Source organism: Dromaius novaehollandiae, chromosome 2 (genome assembly GCF_036370855.1).
Source record: "Dromaius novaehollandiae isolate bDroNov1 chromosome 2, bDroNov1.hap1, whole genome shotgun sequence".
NCBI lineage: Eukaryota > Metazoa > Chordata > Aves > Casuariiformes > Dromaiidae > Dromaius > Dromaius novaehollandiae.
This window is the reverse complement of record NC_088099.1, coordinates 64,650,795-64,675,852: the sequence shown is the minus strand read 5'-3', so window position 1 is coordinate 64,675,852 and position 25,058 is coordinate 64,650,795. Positions and strand designations below refer to the sequence as shown.

Here is a 25,058-nt window from a genome sequence, read left to right as displayed (position 1 = left end):
TTTTCATCACTTGCCCTCCCTGTCCAAAAAAAAAAAAAAGAAAAAGAAAAAGAAAACAAAACTAACAAGTTTTAAAATGAATAGTTGTTTATAGTTGTTTTTGCAACTTTATTTTCTTTTTAAATCACTCTTTCAAGCATATTCGTGTGTTTTCTGTAATTCATATTAAAATGCACTTTAGAAGTAGGATACTTGTGACTTTTATATAGTTACAGTAGAACAGAAGGACAGGGGACTTGAACTGTAATGCTATACAGATGGAAATGTAGGAATAGTTTTCCTTCTTGTGTTCTTGAGAAATCTTTTTGTTCTTTTTTTTTTTTTTGCTTAGCTATAACTTTTAATTCTTTGCCTTTCACACTGTTGAGCAGACTAATAATCTCTGACTTTCATGATAACTATTTCATCAAATGCCAAAGAAAGATCTGATATCATGCCAAAGGGTTAACTTTTGGCTTCTCTGTCATATCTGCAGAGGAATACAAGTCAAGCTAGTCACTTCTCCAAGGGCATGAGAAGACTGTCTTATTAAAACTGACAGACCCAATCAGAGCTGGCTTCTAGCTTCCCAAAGCTCTGGGAGAGGATTAGTCACTACTAACCTCAATGTGATGTGACACCTGAGTGTCACAGAAGCCCCTAGGTGCAGCTGTGAGAGTGGAATAGAAGATACATGAACCTTTCTCCTGCCTCCACTCACCCCTGCCGAGGGCATTAACTTAAAATCATGTAACTGCTTGTATTGCCTAAATGGTAGTGCTATGCATTTAATATTAAAGGTAGCGATCATCATTTTAATAATGGATTACCTTTGGTAAGAAAGCAGTATATTATTGTCCTAAGAGGTTGGCCTGTAACAGGGAAAAAAAAAGTTGTAAACCACTAAGCTTAGTCCTTTTTTTTTTAGGTTGGAGCATTCATGCTACTCTCACAAAAGTTGCAAGAATATCTCCTCTTATCTCAGACCCTCATCCAAATTGTCTAAAAATTCATGCTAAGTCAGAACAATGATTTGACTTGGGATCATCTCTAATTGTAGTATGATCCACAAACGAGGGATGAATACACTTATCCTCTGTGCCAATGGGAAACCGTCTCCCTTATGCTTTGTTTTCATATGGAAAAGGCTAAGTAGGCAGGCCACAGCTGTGTAGATTTGAGAAACCACGTACTCTGATGTGGAGGTTTTCAAGAAGACCTATGGCCATTACAGTAACAAAACAGCTGCTGAACATGTTACAGAAAGATTTGTCCATTTGCGGCTCTCATACTGCAGTGCTCAATAAGGGAACATCAGAGCTCTCAGCCTCTCTTGCAATCCTGTGTCACCAGCAAGATAACAGAAATGAGTGAAGGTAAAATTATAGCACTCAAGACTAACACAGTATATCCTAAGCTATTATGGCAAAATGCCCAGAAAAGCTGAAGCCATCTTTCAGTCTGCTGATATAAAAATTAGACAGGCAGGTTCCTCTAATTTGGGTAACAAAGACATGCAGTTAGGACTTTATCCTGCGTTGCTAAATCAGACATCCCAAGACCCTGTAGTCTTTCAAGTAAGGTTTTCATTTAAAATAATTTACTTGTTTTTGGAAGTCTGATGACATTTTTTGTTTTATTCTCAAATGCTGATAAACATAAATTGGGAAAGCCATTAATTCAACATTAGCTGAACCTGCAATAGAATCAGTACTCCCCTGTGCAGTCCTGTTTCTATCAGGATTTTGTATTGAAAGTATATAGCTCCTCTAAAGGAAATCCTCACAATTAGTATTTGAGAACAAAGAGGACTGACTATGTTGGAAGGAGACAAAATTTAGTAATGCATGCATGTTGAATCGCTCTAACCTTCTGCAAGATATTTCACATTTATACCTGTTTCCCTGAATGCAGAGAAAGGATGATGTTTGCTTGCAGTGGGAGGGTCCGTTTACCGCATTTCTAGAATCCCCCCAAAAAGACTCTGCAGGACTCTGGAGCAGTTCTCTCTTGCTATAGAACTTGAGGCAAATACTGTTTTAGGGTTTCTGCTGATAGAATGAACCAGATTTTTGCTTTGATTTTACTGACGTTATGCCGGGGTACATTACTTCAACTATTTCTTAACTAAGGGTAGGATTTCCATCTTCATAGTCAAAAGACTCTCTAATAGGAGCCTTGTTTAAGTGAAGACTGAAGATTTGTTTTACAAAGGTTAGTATAGTTCATTGCAAAACTGCCTCCCGTGTGTTTGATTAGATCTCAGAAAAGTGTAATGAAATGGATGCAATAATGAATGCTTTTAAATAAAGCAACATAGCTCGAGTCCTTAGGTCATGAAAAAGCTGTCAGCTATCACAAATGCCTCAGTGTGAACACTGCTTTTAAGCCACAGTTAATCCATAAATCTCTTTGTGACTGAAAAATGATCTTTTGAGCCGTCATCTTATGATCCTTTGGTGGCAAAGCACTGAGAGACTTGAGCTGTGAGAGGAGAAAGTGGCTGTATGTTACTGGTGATACTTTGGCTTGGCTGCTTGGTGGGATTTACATATTCCAAACTAGCTTCTGAAATTCATCACCATATCTGTTGAATTACAATTATTTCAGGGCTCAAATGAACTAAATAAGGCACTTTTTAAAAGCATAAATGAGGCCAAGAAGATTCATCTGGTCCCATGCTACCTGCGAGAAAAGTTTGTGCTACGTTTTGCTATTTGTTCCCGCACGGTGGAATCCACCCACATCAAGTTCGCCTGGCAGCACATGTCACAGCTGGCAACCGATCTTCTAAAAACATGGGAGCCAAACCAGCAACAGCAGTAGCAGTGGTGAAATAGCAGTGGGAGGAGGTAATTAACTGGCTTTGTCTGTGTTGCCAAGTTATATTTTAGGGGCAGGTGGGAAAGTTTAAATTATGAGAGGAAAAAATGCAAAAGTGGTGTTATATAGCCCAGCTGTATTAGCAAAAACATTGCCAGCAAGTTGTGTTGTAACCTTAATCATTGATTCTCTGTACTGTAATTTCATCTTGACTGTTTTGGGGATGGTCATAGCCATGGGTGCTGGAGCTGTGATTTCTTTCCTGTTTGTAATCAAGAGCATTTACTGAACCAGCCAATGGAAGCAGAACATTGTCCCCGTTAAACCCCTGGCACATCCACCTGGCCTTTCTTCACAGATGAAACCATGAGGTGCTATAACCAATTAATCTAACATTATTATGACCTCCTCAGAAAAATTCAGGTTATCAGAAGTTCAGTAACCTGTTTATAGCACTGCTTGGGTCCTATCTAAACTGGCAAGCACAAATGTTGTAACAGTTTGGGGCACTGTCATGTCATGACACACTTGCCACAGTAATTTTGCAAATGAAGTTAGGGCCTTGAGGACGTCTTTCATTAGAAAGCCAAATCAGGGGTGAGTGAGCATTAAATGAAAGCTAGCAGTCCTTATGGCAGGCTGAGTAGTCTCCCTTAAAAGGTTTGCTTTTAAGACAGCCATTTTCTCAAATCTCAGCAAATGGTTTATACTGCCTATTGCTTTTCACTTTGATCATTCATAATGATGCCTCTTACAAGCTCCTTGTTAAGAGTTTTGTCAAAATCAATGTGCTACCTGATCTTCTGTATTTTTAATCAAGTTATTACAAGCAGTAATTACTTGAAAAATAATTTGAAAACTATCTTTTGTGAAATGTAGCCCTGTGATTTTTATGCCTACCATTGTATTTATTTCAGTGTGTGTGACTTTAAATCTTTGACAAAATACACTGAAAAATATGATTGCAAAAATGCTGCTTTCAGTTTCTCAAATTAGTTAAAAAACAAAATAAAATTAAATATGTAAAGAACAGACACCCCCCCCCAAATATACTTTGGGACCCCCATCAGTGGTTTTTTTCCCATCAACAAGTAAATCTGGAATATAAAATAAATGTAATTAGGTATTGAAAAATAATTAATCTTCAGAAAGTCAAATAATGTGCAGTTAACACACACCATTGATATATCATCCTGCTGAATGCAGGTACAGTATAGAGATGAAATAAAGGTCAGAGACAGTATCTGACTTAAGTATTTCTGCCATTTTGAAAAGATAAATTCCAGTCAGTTCTGCATAGACAAGAACAAAATGCATGACTACTCCAAGAAAGATAATCTGTAGGACTTATTGCTATGTTTCATTTATTTTGATCTTTCCCCTTTATTGTTCTGTTTACATTCTAATGTATTTTGAACAACTTTCAAAATTGTTGAGTTTCCTTCCTCCATCCCATGCAACGTACTTCCTGTATGTAGGATGTTGCATATGACGTTCCATGAAATATGCACCAGGACAGTTTGGCACAGAGTCTGCTCCTATCCACCATCTCTCCAGAAGGGATCAAGGAAGCAGACTGTGGACCAGGAGGATTTTTCTGATGATTCCTAGTTACTCCACTTCTGTGGTGCAGATTGGGGGAGGATTAGTCTTAATGTGTATGCAGCTGGCACAGAGAGATGCGCGCTACTCCTGACACTTAAAAAAAAACAAAAAAAACAAAACAAAAAAAAAAACACCTGACCAAACTCTGCATTTCTAGCAGGTTAAGTCATGAGACTAGGGTAGGCAATGGCATACAGCTCTTCTGTTGGGCTAGTTAGAAGCTATTTTGTCCACCCAGATGGAAAAGCAGATTACTGTTTCTTTAAAGAATTGATTTCACGTGTAACAGATGAAGCAAGGTATGACAAATTAATCTGGCAAAACCAAGTAATATTCAAGCAGGTGACGGAGCCATTCCACAAGATATTGCTCTCAGCTGTATCATCAGAAATTTTGATAACACTGTTATCTTTAGCAGAACCAATGTGAAATTAAGGTTTTCTGTGATAGCACAGTACAACAAATTAGTAGATTGAACAGAGCTGAAAATGCAGGTAGTTATTTTTATTATTTCTTATGTCTTTTATTTTTAAAACAATATTAGTCTTTTCTCATAACTTGGGAAACAAAATTCATTCATAGCAAATATGGTCCATACTGACATAATTTTTACAACTTTCACATTATGAAAACATTAGAATCTGAGTCAGAGAAGAACTACACCTTCTGTATGAGACAGACCAATATATTGTGTGTGAAGTACATAAACAGCTTTGTCCAGGAAAAAAAAAATCGGATTCTGACCAAAGCTATGATAGAATAAATCTGGGATAATTCCACTGAAATGAAATGGAGTTGTTTTGGGTTTATGTGACTATAATTGAAATTAAAACCTGACTAAAAGGAATTGGAAAAGAAATGTGTAATGTAAAGCAACACTACACTGAACATAAGAGGATTTCAGTGAAAATCCTCTCCATGGAAACCAGAGCACAGGAGGATAATACATGCCTGTGTAAGCCTCAAACTGCTATGGAAGTGGGGTGTGGGCAGGATATACAACCAAACCCAAGCACAGTGAAACAGCCCAGAAGTGTAGCCATAGGTCCCATTAGACCTTTGCAGGAAAATGTTGCCAAAACAACATTCAGTTACACCTTTTTCAGCATATGGAATGTCAGTTTTAGAAGAGGCTCTTGTCCAGATACCAAAACTCTTTTTGGCAAAGAATTTAGGATAAGGGTTAGGTTAAAATACTATAAATAAAGTAAAAGTTGATTGTTTTTAAAGAAGTGACTTAAGCATAGCTTTTAACAAACAGTGGTGACAAGACCCATGGAATTACATTTCCCATAGCTAGCACAATACAGAAATCTTAATTTCATAGTTATACTTTTTTTCTGAAATTCTGGGATGATTTGACTCTGTAGTCAATGAAGGTCTTTTTAGCAGTCTCTCATGTTCTCTTTTCCCCATGTGATAATTCCTTCCTAGAGTATGAATGTTAGGTCATCTGAAAAAAAATAAAAAGCCTGGGCTATATAATCAACTTGAAGAAAAGAATATGTTTGAAAGAAAAAGCATAACTGGTGTTTCTGTTCTGTAGCTCTGCAATATATCTCTAAGTAAAATGATTTATGGTGATGAACACTGTATTTATGAATAGTTAATATGTGAACCTGGATTTATTGTGCCTTGTGTTCAAAAGTTAATAGTCTATGCTGATTAATACTATTTGATGTTAATAATAATTATGAAATCTTGGAATTGCACTTTAGTAGAATATCCAGATCTCAAATGAGACAGTGCAGCTACTAGATAAGGAGGGAAAAAAGCAAGTTTTCAGTAACCATACAGTTTTTTTTTTTAACCTAGTACAATGCTAGTACAATATTTACATTCTTACTAATAATGACAGATTATAAATATATTTTATTACTGAGGGTAAAGTATTGAAAAGACACATTTATCAACTGATTGCTAATATATTCTGGACTGCATTATAATTACTAAATTTCTAATTTACTCTTGCCTTCACATACAAGATTCTGTTAACGGCTGGTTTTATTTGTTGTCAACTGCAATATCATATTTGATGAATAGTACTCACATTGCCATTGTCTTATAACTGTTGTCTAAACTTTGAGACATTATGTACACTTGAATTGCTCAAAGACAGGAGCAAGCGAAAAATAAAACTGGAAAATCTTGAAGACTGGGATGGTGGTGGTGAGGATAAAATAATAATCAATAGTTAATATTTAAATAGTATATGTGGAGTCTTTAAGACCTGACTGGAAAAATATTCAGACTTCTAGTGTTTTTTTATTTTAAGTTGTGAGCCGTAGAGTTTCTCTGAAATCTGAATGCAAAGCCTTATTAACCAAACACATAGGTTTTATTGGCAGCATTAATAAATGAAGTCAAAACTATGAGTATTGTCTGTCTTTTGATACTGACCAAGTTTTTCCTATTTTATTCTTGCCAGATACACTTTTAGTGGTCTAACTGTCCAGTTCCACTAACAGCCACACTTACATCAGTTCAGTGCACGCACTTTCACCATTAGTGACTTTGACTCAATGTATTCTTTGAATACATTACTTTGCAAATTGGAGTTCTGGTTGAAAGTTTCCTTTTCAGCAATATGATTCTGAAAAAATCCTGGTAATAATCAGAGTCAAAGCTGATCCTTCCATAAAAGTTGTCGCAATCCTGCAAGCTACTTGTGTCCTTAGACCTTTAGCTGGCTAACTTCTGCTTTGGTTTGTAGCTCAGGGACAACTGGACAGGACAAGGCTGTGGCCTGCTTCATTAGCACTGTCTCACTTTAATGTGCGTTCCCAAAAATACGATACAGTTGCAGACTTCTCCGCTCCATACTCAGACTGAGGAGGTAATGTCCATCCCTGTTTGCAACCAAAGGGAAATCAACAAAGCATGATAGCAGTGGTGGTACAAACTATAAATGTTAGCACAACCTGGTCTTAGATGATAGCTTACATAGTAGCACAGACAGTTTAATATGCTGTCTACATAATGATATAACAAGCTTGATGTGTAACAAAAACCTGACAGGAACTGTAAGAAATGTTTCTCACAGAAAATTAAATGTGCACCCACACAGAACTGACTATATTCATATCAGAGGTGTCATTGCAGCATAGGGTATCAATTTGAATGTAGGTCTGTGTGATCTGTGTAGGGACTCTAGGACCAGGCTCAGTCCATAGTATGCATCCCTCCGGCCCACCATCTTTCACTCTGTAGAGAGTCCAGCTACTGCTGCTGGGATCTTTTATAGCAGTTGTTCTCCTAAAGAAACCTTTCAGCAGCTGCCATCTCCAGAGCATGCTAGACAGAGTTGGTTTCTGTTCCTGCTGTTCAGGTTGTGGTAGCCTCACATTCTGCGCCACAGTGGGAAAGAGGTGTTTGAAACTGGCTGCTGCGGAGCTGCTTGCACAGGGGGAGCTGGTACCTTTATCCAGCACCTATGTGACTGCTGAGGGTGGCAACTGCATGAAGCAACTCAGGAACTCCTATCAGTGAGGATTCAATAGCACAAGCACATAAGCTGCCTGGGTCCATAACTGGCCTGTGCAGCTTGCATTGATGATATACTGGTATATCATCTCAGCTGAAGTGTTCCCCAGGCCAACTAACGCTTTTATTTTGGTTGTTTCCTGTGGCTAACATTCCAGTATGAGAATGCAGCTGACCCAGACCCCAGAATGACTGAAATGGTGGTAACCGTGACAAAATCTGTGACTGCAGTCACTAGTTTTGTTCCAAAATGAATGTATCTAGAGAGCAGTCTAACTTAAATGAGAAATGAACAGCAGATAGCTGAGATACTTTGATAAGAGATGGCTGCACCTGCAATTTCAGGCAGGCATTTTAGTTAAATATAAGATGGGCTATATTACATTTGTACATTCGTTCAGTATGCATAAACGCAAGACTATTCAGTTTCCACCTCCCCAAAACAGTTTACCTCTGTTTGTGTTTTCTCTGTTACTACTGAAAATGGTTTAGGTTAGGTGAGAGTAATAGTCAGTCCTCCAGCTCTTCTCCAGCTTCTTCCTTTATGACTGCTGTAACTGTCAGATGAAGAAAAAAAGCTTTATGATAAAGTTTTTCCAAAGTCAAGAATCCTTACGGAGAGCAGATGATAAAGTTAGCTGAGTCTGTCTCATATATCTAGCAATACTACTGAAAAGGTAAACACATAGGCCTAATTTCACTGCATTAACACTGATAATTAACATGCTTTACTATGCTACAGCACTGTTAAAATGTCATTAATGATAGAAACTACAATTTGTTGGCCACCTCAGCGCCACAGCAGACCACAGCAATTGCATGCAGTTTGAGAAGCAGTGACCTAAAGCAGGGGCAAGCTCCCAACACATTAGGTCTCACAAAATAGTGAGGGGGTTTCTTAGCACTCCAGCTTCCTGGAAAGTGCTTACGTGGGAATTTCTGCTTCCCTTGTGAAACAGAAGAGCCCCGAGGCGAAAACGAAGCCCCCACGATGTGTTACATGCCACGATTACTAGGAACTGACTAGCAGGCACTCGGGCAGAAGTGAAGGCAGCAAACGGTGGGAAGCACGCACACGAGGAGAAAACCCAGGAGCCAGCAAGGCACCCCGAGGGGTGTGGCGCCGGGTAGAGACACGGGGAGGCACGCAGTCCCGCCGTGCCCGCGGCCCGCCGAGCTCAGTCACCATGACAGCCGGAGCAGAGCCCGCACAACCCCACCCCCGACACACGAATCCCGCGTCCATTGGAGGGCGTGTGCCGCACTCGCAACCAATAGGAGGCAGGAAAGCCCACGTGCAGGCCCCCTCCCACCAATCCCCGCCGGCCTCCCCGTAGAGCTGGCAAGCCCGGACGGCCGACGGATGACGTCAGAGCAGCGAACCTTCCCCCTTCTACTCTGCCCTCCCTCCAGGTTTCTGATTGGCTCCATGCCCCAGGGCCTTGTTATTCGATTGGCTGGCAGGAGTGGGGTGGGGTATCGGGGCAGAGCGCGCGCGGGATGCCGAGGAGGGGCCCAGCAGCGGCCGCGGCGGGTGGGTGCGCGCGCGCGCGGCGCAGGGGCGGGAGGGGCCGGGGCCGGGGTCGGGGTCGGGGTGACGGTGTGGCTGGCGCTGGCGCGTTCCGGCCCCCCCCCCGCGCGGGTGCCTCGCGGGGGCGCGCGCCGGGCCCCTGGGGTGAGCCCCGCCCTCGGGAGGCGGTTGGTGTCCGTTGAACCCCCCGCGGTGACTGTGCCCCCCCCCCCCGGCTGGGCTCTCCCTTGTGTGCAGGAGCGAGGTGCTGGCAGGCGGTTGCTCCCGCAGGCCTTTGGGGCTGTAGTTTCGGGTGTAGCCCCGCCCCACGCCCCACGCGGCGTGGGGGGGTTCGCGTACCTCGGGTCGTGCCGGGCGGGCCCGCGGGGCGAGGTGCGTGGAGGGCGAGGCCAGCCTGGGGGGCGGTGCGCCTTCTCCCGCACGTGCTTGCCCGCGGGCGGTGTGGCTTTTTCGTGCTGCGCTACATGAGCGTGGGTTCACGTGCGAGCGTAACGACTGCAGCGCAGGGCTTGCTGAGTAATTACGTGCCCTTCTGTTTGCAGAGCCTGAACAATTCTAATTAATTGGTCGAAGCATAGTTGTGCGTGCCAGAAGCTTGTTATTGTTAATGCTTTGATTAACCTCCAGCTTTAGGAACTTATGTTAAAGTATGGTATCTACAAAATCTGGGAACAGCGTCAGCTTAAGAAGTGCTGACTATCCACATATGAATTTGATTATCTCTTAGGAAAAATACGAACATTAGGATAACTAATAGGATCCGCAATAGGGAAAGAATAGGATATTGGAAGACCTTTAAGAAGAAAAATCCAATTAAAATCATAAATGAGGTACAGGAGCCACTTAATGGTAGATAATAAGGGAATAGATTTGTTCCTTGGCAAAGTGCTGTCACATCCTTCTTTGATGTTTTGTTCATTTTCTGATCATTTGTGAGTGCTGTAAGTTAATAAGTCTATTCAATCGGTTATCGGTAAGTTTTGGAATTGGCTATTAATTTGAGGGCATGTATTCTACAGGGACAGCGTTTAATTCCGTTAGGTACCTGTCCATTTACTACCTAGTTCAAAATATGACTTTCACTCAGAGCTGTGGAAACGATTACAAAACTGTTGAGAAATGGTGGCTAACTTGAGATGCTGTATTCCAAGTGATGTAATGTGATAGAAAAATCCTATGTGAGCAAACACCTTATATTCAACTTTTCTCTGAACCTTTTGTTTTATGTTTCATAAGATGTTTTTGAACTGATGCTTACAAAAAAGTGATGTGCATAATAAGAGAGGCCCAGTATTGGGAGCAGAGCTACCTAGTGACGGTCTTGATCTGGAAAAAAGCTGTTTTGGGGTCACTGTCAAAGGCTGCACCAGTGGAGAACTCATACCTCTTGCTTTTTGGTATGGAGGAGGTAAAGAGAAGTGCTAGAGAGGGCTAAGCTCTCCATCTCTTGTTCACCTGTCACACAGTTGCAGATGGAACTTGCACCTCATTCAGATACATGCACTATGAAAATGGACCATAGTAGCAATATAGCGTGTGATTATCCATTAAACTGTTTAAGTGTTATGAAGGAAATTACTCCAATTTAATGAGACTATAATACTTTAGAAGTTGCTGCTGCAACTTCTGGATGTATGGCATTTAAAGTCATGATTCATCATAAAAGATGTTCTGATTTTTCTAAACAGCTCTATAAAGTTGGGTTTAAATTTAAAACAACATAATTTATTTTCATTTTGTTACATGTGTAATCCCTCTTGTCATACTCAGATTATGCTCTCTGTTGTGGTAGACTGATGCAGTCATGGGCCCAAGATTTTCTGAGAGGAAATAGAGAAGAAAACCCCCACAGTGTTTCCTCGCATCTCTCTCCAATCTTGTATTCTGTGCACCCTTACATTAATATGCATGCATACATAGTCTATGGCTGACTCCAGAGAAGACTGGGAATTGACTTATATTCTGTTCCTTTGTTTTTCAGAAGGGATGCAGAATAGATGGACCTGCACTTTAACAGCTTTTGTTTTAAATATTTTTTGTCCCCAAATCCCCCCAAATGTTGAGGTGAAAAAGAGAAATTAGAATTCGATGTATTTCAGTCATGTCATGTATTAGACAAATGTCTTTTGTGGGCAGATCAAAGGACGGGAATTACTGTGTACTAGGAGCTTTGTGTAAACCCTCTTGAGGCAGTGGTTCCGTAATTTTGCATGTGCCTGTATCTCTTCTGAAATCATTAATTCTTGACTTTACCAGAAATACTTTTGCATATCACCACATTGCAGAGAAAGAGTTCTTTGGGATTTTGTAGAAAATACGAGCATATATTTTCAAACCTAGTAAATGCCCCTTCCTAGTGAAATGTTATCTTTCACATTTCTTACACTCAAAAATGGCTAAAACAATTTAAGTTCTGCTTTCTATGTCTGAAACACAAACCACTCTAAAAACACAAAGTGTTTGTTTGTTTGGAATCTAGAATGGAGAGGTTTGGGGAGATCCAAAATGAAATAAATAGTTTGAACTGCTTGTTATGAATCTAAATATTTTTTTAATCTGAAAGTTTACTAAATTCAGGCCTATTCATTGCATTCCCCTCCCCTCACAGATCTTGCACACAGTTTTATTTATTAGTTTCATTGTTCAATTTTTATTGCAGTCATTGTAATAGATTTCATCATTCTGACAACGATCTGTATCTGTCCGCTGCTGCACTGTGCAGTATTCTCTCAAATTAGAGTGAAAACACTGCTGATTTCATTTAACAAGGTCAATTTTTGTTTGGCCATCTGTTACCATTCTTTGCAGTCTACTTTCCTCCCCAGGAGACCTGCGATTAGAAGCAAACTTTTTTTTTTCCTTTGAACAACAAAGAAAAGAGAACCTCAGTCTTAATGGCTTTATACCACAAATCTCTCTCTCTCTCTTTTTTTTTTTTTTTGAAACTGATAAAGTGTCCAGACTGTCCAAGTGACTTAAAAAATCTACTGCACACTTAATTCTCTGAATTAAAATAATTTATGTTTTCATGCATATGTATTTAGGAAAGGGAGAAGCAGCCAAGATAAATAGCTGTAAAGTTTATTTTCTAGCAACAGGTTTTTTGTGTACATTTCAGTGTCAGTGATGGAAAAATCCACCCATAGTACTGTGCACCTGAGCGACTGGCAGAAAAGTTACTTCACTATTACCTCTGGCACCTGCACACCCGGGCAGAAGGCAGATGGATATCGTGCCAAAATTCTACATATTCAGTATGCATGGGCAAACTCTGAGATCTCTCAGGTCTGTGCTGCCAACCTGTTTAAAAAATACGCAGAGAAATACTCTGCAATTATTGACTCTGACAACATAGAGACTGGTTTGAATAACTATGCTGAAAACATTTTGACTTTGGCAAAGTGTCAGCAAAATGACAGTGACAAGTGGCAATCTGCCTTGACAACAGAGAATGTATTTGAATTAAAGTGTGTGCAAGAGGGGATGCAGGCTGGCAAAAATTTCCAAAGCTCTCAGATGGCACCAGCAGATGCCTTTGTACTAGCTGATAAAGGGGTCAGTGCCTCTGCTGCTCCAGGTCTCCCAAAACTAGCCATCTTCAGCAATGCTGGAGAGACTGACCTCTGTGCTGGCTCATCAAAATATGCAAGTCAGGAACCAGATCTCCTTGAGCATCCCTCATCTTCAAAGTCTCTTCAAAGCGGTGTGCCTCCTGTGACCAAAACCTCAGATGTATTTCCTGCGTCTTCTGCTTCCTTCAATGAACTGATTCAAACAGGCGTCCAGGCAACTCCACTATTTGGAACTAAAGAAGTAACAAGTAGCAGTGCTCTGAAAGCATCAGGTCACTCTGGTGATGGACAAAATTGGTCTCTTTCCAATCAGGCCACTGTACATGCATGGTCTGCAAATTCTGGGAAAAGAAAAGCATTTTATAATGTGGCTGATGAAAACAGCATTGTGATTTCTAGCCTTGCTTCATGCAAGGCTTCTGTTAGTACAGACACCAGTAGTTCTTCGGGGAACAGAAACAGAAATGAAGAGGGCAGTGTTACTGGTTTTAGAACTGCAAAAGAACAGCTGTGGGTGGATCAACAAAAGAAACCTCAAAACATACCGCAGCGTACACCTATCTTGTCATATGGAGGTGTAAAAAAGTCACTGGGTGCAGGCAGATCTCGGGGTCCATTTGGCAAGTTTGTTCCTCCAGTTCCAAAACAAGATGGAAATGAAAATGGAGGAGCACAGTGTAAACCTCATACAAGAGGAGCAGCAGAACCATCACTTCCTACAGATGAACGACTGAAAAACATAGAACCCAAAATGGTTGAACTCATTATGCATGAGATCATGGACCATGGGCCTCCTGTGAACTGGGATGACATTGCCGGAGTTGAATTTGCTAAAGCTACGATAAAAGAAATAGTGGTCTGGCCTATGCTGAGGCCAGACATCTTTACTGGGTTACGTGGTCCTCCTAAAGGAATTCTTCTCTTTGGGCCCCCTGGGACTGGCAAGACTCTCATTGGCAAGTGCATTGCATGCCAGTCTGGAGCTACGTTTTTTAGCATCAGTGCTTCTTCCCTGACCTCCAAATGGGTAGGTGAGGGGGAAAAGATGGTCCGTGCATTGTTTGCCGTGGCACGATGTCAACAGCCAGCAGTTATTTTCATTGATGAAATTGATTCTCTGTTGTCTCAGCGTGGAGACGGGGAGCACGAGTCCTCGAGAAGAATAAAAACTGAATTTCTGGTCCAGTTAGATGGGGCAACAACCTGCTCCGAAGATCGTATTCTGGTAGTGGGAGCAACAAATCGTCCCCAAGAAATCGATGAAGCTGCCCGAAGGAGACTGGTAAAGAGACTGTATATTCCCCTTCCAGAAGCTTCAGCTAGGAAGCAGATTGTTACTCGGCTAATGTCAAAGGAGCACTGCTGCTTAAATGAGGAGGAAATTGAACTCATAGTTAAGAAGTCTAATGGATTTTCTGGGGCAGACATGACACAGCTCTGTCGAGAAGCTTCTCTGGGCCCTATCCGCAGTCTCCAGTCAATGGATATTGCAACCATTATGCCAGACCAAGTACGGCCCATTGCTTTTCTTGACTTTGAGAGTGCCTTCAAAACTGTGCGGCCCAGTGTTTCCTCAAAGGATTTAGAACTGTATGAAACCTGGAACCAGACATTTGGCTGTGGTAGATAGTTGCATCATAACTGTTAAGCAGAAACTTTTCTTTCAAACTGTCACATATTAAAACCATGATAATTTAGGGAGTCTGCACTTATTTTTGTTTCCATCTTTGTAATAAATCTTGCTAAGTTATGTAAGCAGATGTCTAGGCTCTGACTTGAAGTTTAGCTAACTGAACAGCCCCTGAGAAATTGTTGAGCATAACAAATAACAATGTGAGAAGCTGGCAGAAGTTAAAGATAGCCCCTGGGAGGGAGGGAGGGATTTTGCCAGTGCTTAAGGGAGAGCTGCATGAGAGATGGCCAAACTTCACAGATAACTGAAGGGAGTCTTGGGGTCTCCAGGGGAGTGAAATCCTGCAAGGCCAACTGTGCCATATCGGTCACGCTGTGCGAGCCTGAGATGACCCAGGTAATGGTACCAGCAGTACTCAATTTGGGTGTGGGTGTAGCAAAACTGGGACTGATGGGGGAGTAAGTTACTAGGGACAGGTTATTTATTTGGGAGGTGGCAGGAGCATGGAAAGGAAAGGCTCAAGGTGGATGAGGGAAGAACAAGCATGGGAAAATAGAAGGGGCGATAGAAGGGACTAGTCTCATGTAAGCAAGCAGGTGGTCTGAACTCCTGTCTGACTGAGCCCTGCACCATATCACGCCTGTCTGTCCTATCTTTATTACATCCTCTTCCTAATTATTTCAGCGGATCCTTGCTTTCTGTGTGTGTGTGTGTGTGTGTGTGTGTGTGTGTGTGTGTGTGTGTGTGTGTGTACGTGGGTTATCAGAGGTGTGGACACCTGCAATTGGGAAGGGGCCATGGGTCATGGGGGCTGGTTTGGGGGCAGCAGCTGGAGGGATGAGGAAGTGGGGTCAGCTGTGGGCTAGCCAACGTGTCTGGGGCCAGGTGCCTTAGGGACCCCTGTGTGCGTGTGTGGCTCACTAGCACAATTCAACCTGGGCTAGCTGGTGAACAGGAGGAAACGAGTGTCTGGAAGGAGCCACGATGTGAGCCGGGGCAGTGTGAGGGTGTCTGGGGGCTGGACCTGGGTATGAGATGACCTTAAAGCCTGTGCTAATGTCTGAGGGATCTGTGAACATGGTGTGCTTGCAAAGCTCGAGAGTGAAGGGAGGTGTTTTGCTGAGGAGCTTCAGTCCTGTTCAGCTGGAGAGGAGGGACAGGATGCGGCCAGCTGTGGTGGTGCATTTGTGTGCGCATTTGGTACTTGCGTGGGTGCTGGTAAAGGCACTGTTCTCTGTGTGTTTGTGTTAGTTTGCCAACTGAGATGGGATCAACCTCAGTTTGAGAGTGCACCTGTTTTGGCTACAGTGGACCAAGAAGGAGAAATCCTGCGTCCCAAAGTCCCCTGGATTTCACTACTCTTTCAAAAACCTATTTTAATAAAAATGGTAAACTTCATAACTAAATTGTATTTTATGTTCTTATTAAAGATTTTAAAGAACTGCATTACTATATATTCACATAACCTATCCATCACATGTGGCTGGACAGAGCTGCTTAAACTGAGAACAAATCAAAAGCTTTCCTTTGAGATCTTCCATTGGTGGGGCAGAGCTGGCTACAGTGGTATGCATGTTTTATTTTCCGTTTCTCTAAAGCACCTTTTACTAGGGGAAACGCAGAGCTTAAAAGCTAGTCTTTAGATTTTTATAAAAATGGGTAAATTACTGATGCTGTTTAGCTAACGTTTTTTCAAGTCAATGGGGATGTTAACTACAGAGACTGTGAAACTGTAGTGAACCTTGACTTAAGAATAATTTGAAAAACTTCAGCATTTCTTAGAGCTCATTCCAGTTTAAACATGAAGTCAGTTCCACTTCTAGTTTACGTGGTTAAAAAAGTATGTTATGTACTAGATCGTTTTACAGAGATGTAAAAATTCTGGTATTCGAATTTATCTGAATTTTTGAAAGCTTTGAAATAGTGAAGATACGGCAGTTAAATCATTTTGTAAGAATAAATGTGCAATGTGGTCCAGACTGATCAACTTTTGTGCCAGCCGGGTAAAGATTATGGGATTAAATTTGCATCAGTAATATTGACTGGAGTTGTCAAAGGAGACCCAGCTCTTACAAATCTAGTATTGGAGGGCTACTAAAAATGCATTAGGTATGATTTCTGCTTTTTCAAAGATCTTAAACCCTAATGAAAGCATGTTCTCTAAAATCTATTGTCTCAAGCAAGTGAATGGAAAAACTCAGAGAATTTTATTTGGTTAGTAAATCCCAAGGGTTTCTCAAGGGTAGTAAAACTATGTATCATTAAATAATTGCCTTATTTGTGCTGGGACTTAGCCTGGTGTGCTATGTGAACATACTGTGTTCATGTATGTATCTGAATATTTATATTTTTAATGGAAACAGGGCTCTACTGAAAGGACCAGCAAGAATGCACATGACAATAGAGAGTAAATGCCGCCTAAAATGACAAGGACTGGGAGAGAAAGGCCATGCCGCTGCGTGTATTTTCTGCGAATTGGACCTAGTGAAAGAGAGAAAGGTAGACCAGTAGCAGCAGATATCTTTATTCTTTCTCCTGCTTTTTATGTTACTTGTTACTTAGCATTCTTATGAATTGCACCAGCATGTTTTCATTTCAGAAAATGTGCAGATATGTGAAAGGGAACCTAGGTAAGGGGTTTTTTTTTATTTTTCCCCTTCTTTTGTAATGCTGCAGCTAATATGACTATCTCTCCAGCCATCTTGCAATATTCTAGCTTTGCTGCTGGACTTGCCAGTCAGCAGGACTTTTAATACTAGCCCAAAGTGTATTTCATTACATACTACAACAATGCTGCCTAAAATGAGAGATTAGATCACCAGGAACATAATTTCACAAAATACAGAAAATTGCACAGAAATAGGGCATGATTGTAATTTAAGGGAAATGGTGCAGATAAATCCACTTTAATGGATCTGTTCAGCTTATGCAGAAACCTATGTGCTTCATTGTTTATTCTTTTTGGCTGGCTGAACTGAGTAAGAAGAAATGGAGGACTCCCCTCTGGTTTTGTGGTTCAGTAACATTAGCTGCACAATCTCCTAGTTTCTCTTAAATAAAGGTAAATAAATTTTGCAGTGTTGGAAAGGTGAGCTCTTATCAATAATTAAGGCAATACAGACTCTCTTCATTTTCTCAGTGTACCTTTTATTTGAATTAACTAAATTGTCTCAGAGCATTATGAAATCCCCAGCTGAATTTTCATTTATAGTCAACTGCACTAACAAGAGTAGCGAAAAAGCTGATGAAACAGCAATGATCATCCTTTGCTAATAGCAAGTGGTTGAAAAATAGACTGGCCTGAGAGTGTGGGTGAGATTGTGCTTTTGAAATAAGGCTATTTCTGTTTTTCTAATTGAAATTATGAAACTACTAAACTGCTAACAAACTTAGGTGTCCTTAGAAAAGAACAAGCAAACAAGCAAAACCCCACTTTTCCTATTGAAAAATAAAATTTTGATGACAATGGAAGATTGCGCTTGGTGAGTACTTTTATTTACTAAGAAGAAGCTTTACATTATAGATCGACAAACAATGCTTGCACCACCTTGCTTTGGATTTTAAATAAAAGTTCAGGTTTGGGACACTTTTGAAAGAAAGCTTATCAATAGTTTTCTTAACTAAAGAGATGCCTTCAGTAGAATTCATATTCACATAACTACAGTACTTAGTGAAGATGCTGACATAAAATTTCTTCACCTTTCTTTCTTATTCTTTGTACTTTTTATTACTGTTTTTATTCATATTTGCAGAAAAGCAAATATGAACAGTGCTTTAACAATAAGCAGCTGCCATAGAGATCAACCCATACTATTTTTTTTGTCCCATTAGGTCACAAACTTCGTATAATCTTAGCTCCTACATGTACTGTGAAGCCAAAATTACATTATCACAAAGTTATGAGGCTGGAAAGGACTCCTAAAAAATCCTTATATTCTCACTGCATGTAGGGTGAATTAATTTTTGTGATTCCTGCATGTTTTGCCTCTTCTGTTCTTTAAAACCTTCAGTAATGATAAAGTCTTTATCTCTGTTTGCGCTTAACCATCTTTGCTGTTGGATGTTCATATCCAAAATAACAGTGATGATATTATAATGGTTAGCACTTGCTATATATTTTCCTATACAAGCAAAGGGGAACAACTGACCTCTCTCCATCTCGGCATGACTAGAGTCATTAACTGGGCAGGGAGAAGGATACCAAAAAAGAGGAACCTGCAGCCGTGCAAGCTTAAACAGGGCCATCCAAGGCTGTGACTGTTCTGGACTTGGTTGTGAATCACAGCTGTGCAGTTCATCCTGCCTTGGACTCAGGGCAGCTCAGGTGATCTCAGAGTCACTAACAGCACCCTAACAGCCCCTGCTCGCAGGCAAGTGCATGCCTTTGAGTCGCCTTGGTTTGTAAACTTTGTGATTGGTGTGACATCTTGCATTCTGTAGTACTTCTGAACATAGCACACAGCCCTTCAGTTGCCAGCGTACACAGATGCAATCCAACATCACACGTTAAGAAAAAACTTTCAGAAACTTAAGTTTTCCTCAAGTTGTGCCAATAGAAAATTCTCGTTTTATGTTAGTTTGCCTACTTCTGGAACTGGAGGAGTGCAGTCTGAAATTCTCACTGGAGTTTGTGAAGTGGGATAGCTGGGGGACATGGAACCAAATGATAAGTCTGCTATAGAATATCATTGCTGTGAAAGGCTGCCTGGAATGATTGTATATTTACAGTCAGGAGGAAAAAAAGAATAATACTGGCATTTTTTTAAGAAGTCACAAAATTCCAGCTGACTTATAAAAATTCCTACCAAGTTTTTACATGGTTTGAGTTCTTTTCTGTAGGTTAAAATGTAATGAGAGATGAAGTTGTCTTACTTCAGGCTTCTGTTTTTAGATTTCGAGTAGCATCTATTATTTTTTACTCTTATTTACTGATAGTATTAAAACTTTCTTCTGATAACTGTTCATCTACAGCCAAAAGAAAGGAGGTCTCTGTCAGTCAGGATGGTCTTTCTACCTGAACGTGTTACACAGAATCATTTGTATCAGTAGGACTCACCAGTTGGAAATATTACTCAAAGGTGATCAAGACTTGGAAGTCTCTTTTCTCTTTTTCCAAATAAATGGCTTTATTTGGTACCAGTTTCAAGTAGTGACTGCTTAGGCTTGCAGACAAATTAAATGAATGAAGTTTCTTACAAGAGCTTTCATGAAATAGGTTGTGCTCATATATTTAATTTGATAGTCTGAAAAAAGAAAACTCTGGCCTTCGTTATTATTTCATCTATAGACTTTTTTTTCAAATATTAAAAGAGAGAGAAGAAATAAGAAAAGAGGTAAAATATTGATATAGGGAGTTTGAGTGCTTCTGACATATGGCATTTTGTACATACTAATTATTTACAAGATATAAGCTATTCATGCCAGAAGAAATTATTGCCCGTATTGCTTCATTTCTCAACCATAACAGTGTGCAGCCCACTGTCACAGTGTAGTAACAACTAGTTGCAGTCTACCTCAGTGCACTGGGTTATGAACTGCAGTGGCTGTAGCATTGATTCATGATCCATTTTGGATTTAGCTATTGTGGTTGAAGGGGTGACTGCCCTCAGCCATCACAGTAAACCAATGGGGATGCATGGCAAACTGGAAGTACTGGCATGGCTTGCCTTGTGCCCACCACAGACAGGATATAAATCTGTTACTTTGAAGAGTATAGCCATGTAAGTTGAGTTATAGAGAACCCTGATTTTTCTTAAATTCTGGAGCCTTGCTTTCCAGAGAGGGTGGGAACTTCAGTAAGCTCCACACATACGAGAAGGGTTTAAGCTGGAGAATCCTGGTTTCTGCAAGCTATTGCGGTGCTAGCTACTCCATAACTTGGCATCAAACTAGGAAAAAAGGAAATTCAAAAAGAAACAATAGAGAAGTTGAAATATGTTGGGGGGATTTGATTATATGTAAAGACGCAACTAAACATGTATGCTTTGAAGCTATTTGGGCAATGGGATATCTTTCCTTATCTGTTGATATCTTAACAGGGTATAAAGGCAAAAAATTGGAAAAAACAAGAGCTATACTTTCAAGAAGGTAGCAGAAATGCTGGGCTAGTATATCTACAACTCGAGTGAAGGAAGAGGTAGAAAATATGCTTGTAGTGAAAAGGGAGGAGGTAATAGCTAATTTGTTCCCAGTTTCTGTGATTAGTCTTTTATTTTCTGAACATCCTCTAGGGTTTTTCTCAGCAATTTTAATGACCTTTTAATTAAAAAAGGTACCATGTTGCTTCATGTGGTACTTTACAGTCATATGACACTAAGTCTTATTTTTTACTGAAAAAAATAGATATGATAACTAAAGACTTCAGTGATAACCAGAAGTTTTGCACCGAAGAATGCAAGAGAACTCAAGATCAGACTTCAAATTTTTTTAAATGTCATCTACTAAAATATTGTATCTGTAAATGTCACAGAACTTATAAACTAGGACATGTGGAGGCCTTATCCTTTGTTGTTTCATTCTATTAAAACTATTTCTCAAATTCTTTTTAAATATTTATGATAGTACAATTGCCTTTGGAGTAGTGGTAATTTATACCAGTGGAAGGCTACTACATCTGCTGAGAAACTTTTTGCCCTTAACCCTGGGAAAGGAGTACTGTCTTACTTATACTGATAGGGAGGGATACAGCCCTTGCCTGCAGAGAAGCCATAATATCATGGACACGTCTGCTTACAGATCCAGACAGTGATGGTCCTGCCACTCTCTGCTGCTCATGGTGCACAAACCGGAGATGTCTTTCCCACAGCACTGTCAGCAGGAAAAGCTGTGCAATGGGCAAAGTTAGCTAGGTTAGTGCTAATGCTTTTGCTTGTTGGTTAAAATAATGCAGCTGAGTGCCTAAAGCCAAATCCTTCCTCTAGGAAGGTGGGGGTGATAACAGCCTTCCTCGTGTCCCCAGGTGGGACAGCTGCTCTCAGCATGTGCATTTGTCCCTGGCTTGAGCATCACAAAGCCTTGGGGAGGCAAGTTGTGTTAGACCTGCCTCACCTGGTCCAGAAATTACACGATTACCCCAAATCTCAGAGCAGGAACATCACTCGGGTTTTGCCACAGAATTCTTCTGTCTCTTCATTCCCTTACCTATCTCCTCTGGCTGGTTGGTGGTGTTAAATGGAGAGAGGGAGGAATAAGTATTTAATAATGCTTAGCAAAATATGCTGCACAACACAGAAAGGATATTTAATAGGAAGACAAGCATTTAGGACAGACTGAGCAAGACTAAAAAGCCTTGTTCAACCTATCTTTTGTAAGATCTAAAACTTTTCAGAGAAAATGTTAGCCACAATAAATCCAGCCCATTTCTAGTAACCAGTTTTTTCAAGAAAAAGCAATGCACTTGAAGAGTTGACTTGATCTTTTTTATAGCCTGCCACCAGATGGAGATCTTTTCCCAGAGAAGTTCACCCAATTTCGAAAGCCCAGGAGTAGCCAAAGTTATGTTTTCTTGTTTTGTCACTTAAAATCATCCAGTATTAATGACTTGTTACTGGCAATTTGTTAAGCATTGCTCTTTTGCAATTGCTGATTTGTAGGATGCATTTTGATTTTTCAGAAGATTGGGGGGGGGGGGCAGGGGAGGAGAGCGAGCTGTGAAAACCAACATGACATCTCTAGAACTCTCTACTTAACAAAGATAGTATTTTTTTCTGTTAATTTTACCTAGTTTCACAGGCTTTAATATTAAATTGGGGTTGCACAAAGTGGTAAAAATCTTGACATGATGTATTTGTGTTGAAACCAATCGTCGGTCTTAGGAATTGACTCTGTAACAGCAGAGTAAATGAGCAGATAGGAGTGATCTCCCAAGCCTGAAGATCCTGAAAGTAATGCATTTGAAATTTAGGTATATGACAGGTAGGTAACAGGAGCTGAATCCAATTAATTCCACAGTCTCAATTCATTTGAGTCTTGGTTGATAGCAAATGGCATTTGTTGCTCTCTTCTAGTTGTCTCACAAGTAAAAGTCTTTGGGGATATCCTAAAAGGTCCAAGCTTCTGAAACCACTACACCACCAGTGCAGGGATCTTCTTTTATGTATTGTGGATCGTTTTTGTGACAAAATAAACCACTTGAATGATTTGTGAGCATCAAAATTGGGCGGATTTCTCAGGACCTGCTGAAAAATTGAGGCCCTTGAGCATATTTCAGGTGAAAAATGCAAATTCTTTATGCATCTGATCATTAATCAAATATGTATATATATAGAGAGAGAGAGAAAAAAAAATACATATTTAAATATAGGTGGCTAGTACTGCTTTATCTTCCCAAGTTTCCCAAGTGCAGTTTCTCACTTCCCTGCTTGGTGGGTCAGATGCTTTGCAGCCAATTTACATGAATTCCTAGCACTGTTTTTAAAGGAAGCAAGGGGGAAGAGCATGAAGTCTCACTTTCTGCCAACAACAGGAAGTATATGCTCTTTGAGTCAGAGAGCTTGTTTCAGCGATGCCTTTTGTTGAACCAACGAATTACTGGACTGCAGATTTGGTCCTCAATAATGTTGCGCTGCTCAGCATATCCCTGGAAAGGCACTGGCGCAGGGCAGTGGCATGGATGGGCAGGTGGAAAGCAGGGTGCAAGTGCAATTCCCATTTCTCAAAGGGAGCTGTCATTTTAAAGGCCAGTCACCTGAGGGAAGAGAGGCGTTTTAGAGAGGAAATAGTGATAACATCTCTTTTGTTCTTTCCTATGGGGCTGAACTTGCTGCTGGTGGTGTCTCGCTAGGGATGGTCACTGGAGAAGAATGAGGTCTTTTATTAGCGGCTGTGATGACGTAGCTGTACCATGTAATGTAACTGTCCTGCAGATTCAATGGAGGGGGCTACACTCATGGATCACCTACTTAATTTTTGTGTCTCTAGTAAACTAGGTACTCTGTGGGGTCCACAAGTTTGGTCTATAGTACTTCAGAACTTCCATGAGTCAGTCTGAGATGACTGCTTTTTTCTGATACGTAGTTAAAATTGAAGCTAACATGAGGCTACCTTAAAAAGAAGAATCAATCCCTTTTCTGAAATATGCATCTTCGTAGGATGTGTTTCCAGGCCTGCTTTTTGTATGCTCGTTATACATGGTCTTTCTTCTTTTCTTTTTCCTTATCACTGAAATAAATGAAACTTTTTAGAAGGCTAACTGCAAAAACAAGTGCTTCTTACATTTAGCTTCATTGCTTCCAATGTTTTGTGGATCCACAGGCAGGTGTAGTCTAAAGAAGCCAAAAATGAGCATTTTTTGTTATTTTACTGCCCAGAAAATATCTTTTTTATTTCGTACATTTGACCTCTCCTCTCTCCTGCCCGCTAGGCTTTCTGTGTGTTTTTCTTCTAGGTATTTCCCTTCTAGCTACATGCTGGCAAACTTGCCAAGGTATGCTCTGGAGCTGAATACATCACGTGTGAGGAAATCTGGTGTCTTGAGATGTGTTGTTAAGCCTGGAAGCGGATGATTACCTGTGAGACAGCTGTCTGGTGTCCGAGGGCCAGCTGTGACACTGTGCGCCTCTTTCCTGCAAAATGCTGTGCAGTTGCTTCAGCTTGGATACGTGAGGAACTGACCAGCTGTGCGGTGGGGCACATCCCACGCTGAAAATGGAGTACGTGGATAAGCGGTTGGAGGACTCTCGCTAGAATGGTCTCGGGAAGCAGTCACGATGGGAGAGGTTAGTGGTGCAACTGTGCACTGGCGTACCTGTGAGAAAGCATTTATTCCTCAAATGTCCTGGTAGTAGAAGAAGCTCCAAGGACGACCTCAGAAGCCACTGAAAAACATGAGCTGTGCAACTTCACTTGTTGGTGTGGGGTTACACGGCGAAGGGACTTGGCCCCCCACTCCTGTACACCTCTTGGAGCGGTTCTTTGCAGAGCTGCAAAATGATGTGATTCACCGTTCTCACTGCACCAGCAATTTAGCTTACTTAAGATGATTGCAATCTAGGTTTTGAGTTACATGAAAAAGTAAGGTATTGCTATAATAATTATAGTAGTCCAAATAATGTAAGTGTGCAGAGGCTGAGTAGCAAATGTACACTCCACAGTAGCATGTGGAAAGGATGGTTTTTCAAGTAGAATTTTTCTCTAATTGCAAAGGAAATTAGGTAAGCAGTTTATGTAGGAGAGGCAGAATCAAAAGGAAAGCTCTTAGCTTTCCCCCACATGTGCACAGTTTTTCTCCAGAGAAGCTGTGGTGATCCTGCAAAATTTGACAAGGAGGGTGTAACATGTCCTTCCCTATTTTCTGGAAATCCCACCCTCTTTCCACAGCTTATCTGAAGTTTCTATTTTGCACATTGGTGTTTGTGCAAAGTTTCCAGCAAGCCTTATGTTTTCTATTGTAAACTGGCCTGCTAACTAAATCCATCATACCTTTCCTTTTCTT

General features: G+C 40.7%; 2 protein-coding genes and 1 long non-coding RNA gene across 13 annotated transcripts in view; 2 read left to right on the top strand and 1 right to left on the bottom strand.

Annotated features, from left to right (window-relative positions):
• Window positions 1-6,779, top strand: part of DDC (dopa decarboxylase) — a 79,600-nt gene extending 72,821 nt beyond the window's left edge. For 3 of the 4 annotated variants that reach the window (XM_026102309.2, XM_064506694.1, XM_026102310.2), the window contains one exon: window positions 2,590-6,779. In XM_026102309.2, coding sequence (XP_025958094.1) covers window positions 2,590-2,805 — 216 coding nt within the window. In that variant the 3' untranslated portion in view covers window positions 2,806-6,779. The other variant, XM_064506695.1, reaches the window with a different exon arrangement.
• On the bottom strand, window positions 5,864-9,113 carry LOC112984446 (uncharacterized). Of its 2 annotated transcripts, none has more exons than XR_003259501.2 (3): window positions 8,915-9,113; window positions 8,342-8,447; window positions 5,864-7,256 (listed from the first exon to the last, which is right to left on the bottom strand). It is a non-coding gene; the product is annotated as an uncharacterized LOC112984446 (long non-coding RNA). The 2 variants fall into 2 exon arrangements; XR_010387720.1 differs by having other exon boundaries at window positions 8,966-9,113.
• Window positions 9,114-9,358: 245 nt separating this feature from the next.
• FIGNL1 (fidgetin like 1) overlaps window positions 9,359-25,058 on the top strand; it is a 36,974-nt gene continuing 21,274 nt past the window's right edge. For 3 of the 7 annotated variants that reach the window (XR_010387718.1, XR_010387719.1, XR_010387715.1), the window contains exons 1-3: window positions 9,366-9,424; window positions 16,990-17,125; window positions 24,012-24,342. Coding sequence is in view for 2 of the 7 variants with exons in the window: in XM_064506690.1 (XP_064362760.1) it covers window positions 9,391-9,424; window positions 12,540-14,623 (2,118 nt within the window). In the remaining 5 variants the exon portion in view is untranslated. Of the gene's footprint in view, window positions 9,425-11,402; window positions 14,749-16,989; window positions 17,126-24,011; window positions 24,343-25,058 lie in introns of those variants that run through there. The other 4 variants (XM_064506690.1, XR_010387716.1, XM_064506691.1 and 1 more) reach the window with 4 other exon arrangements.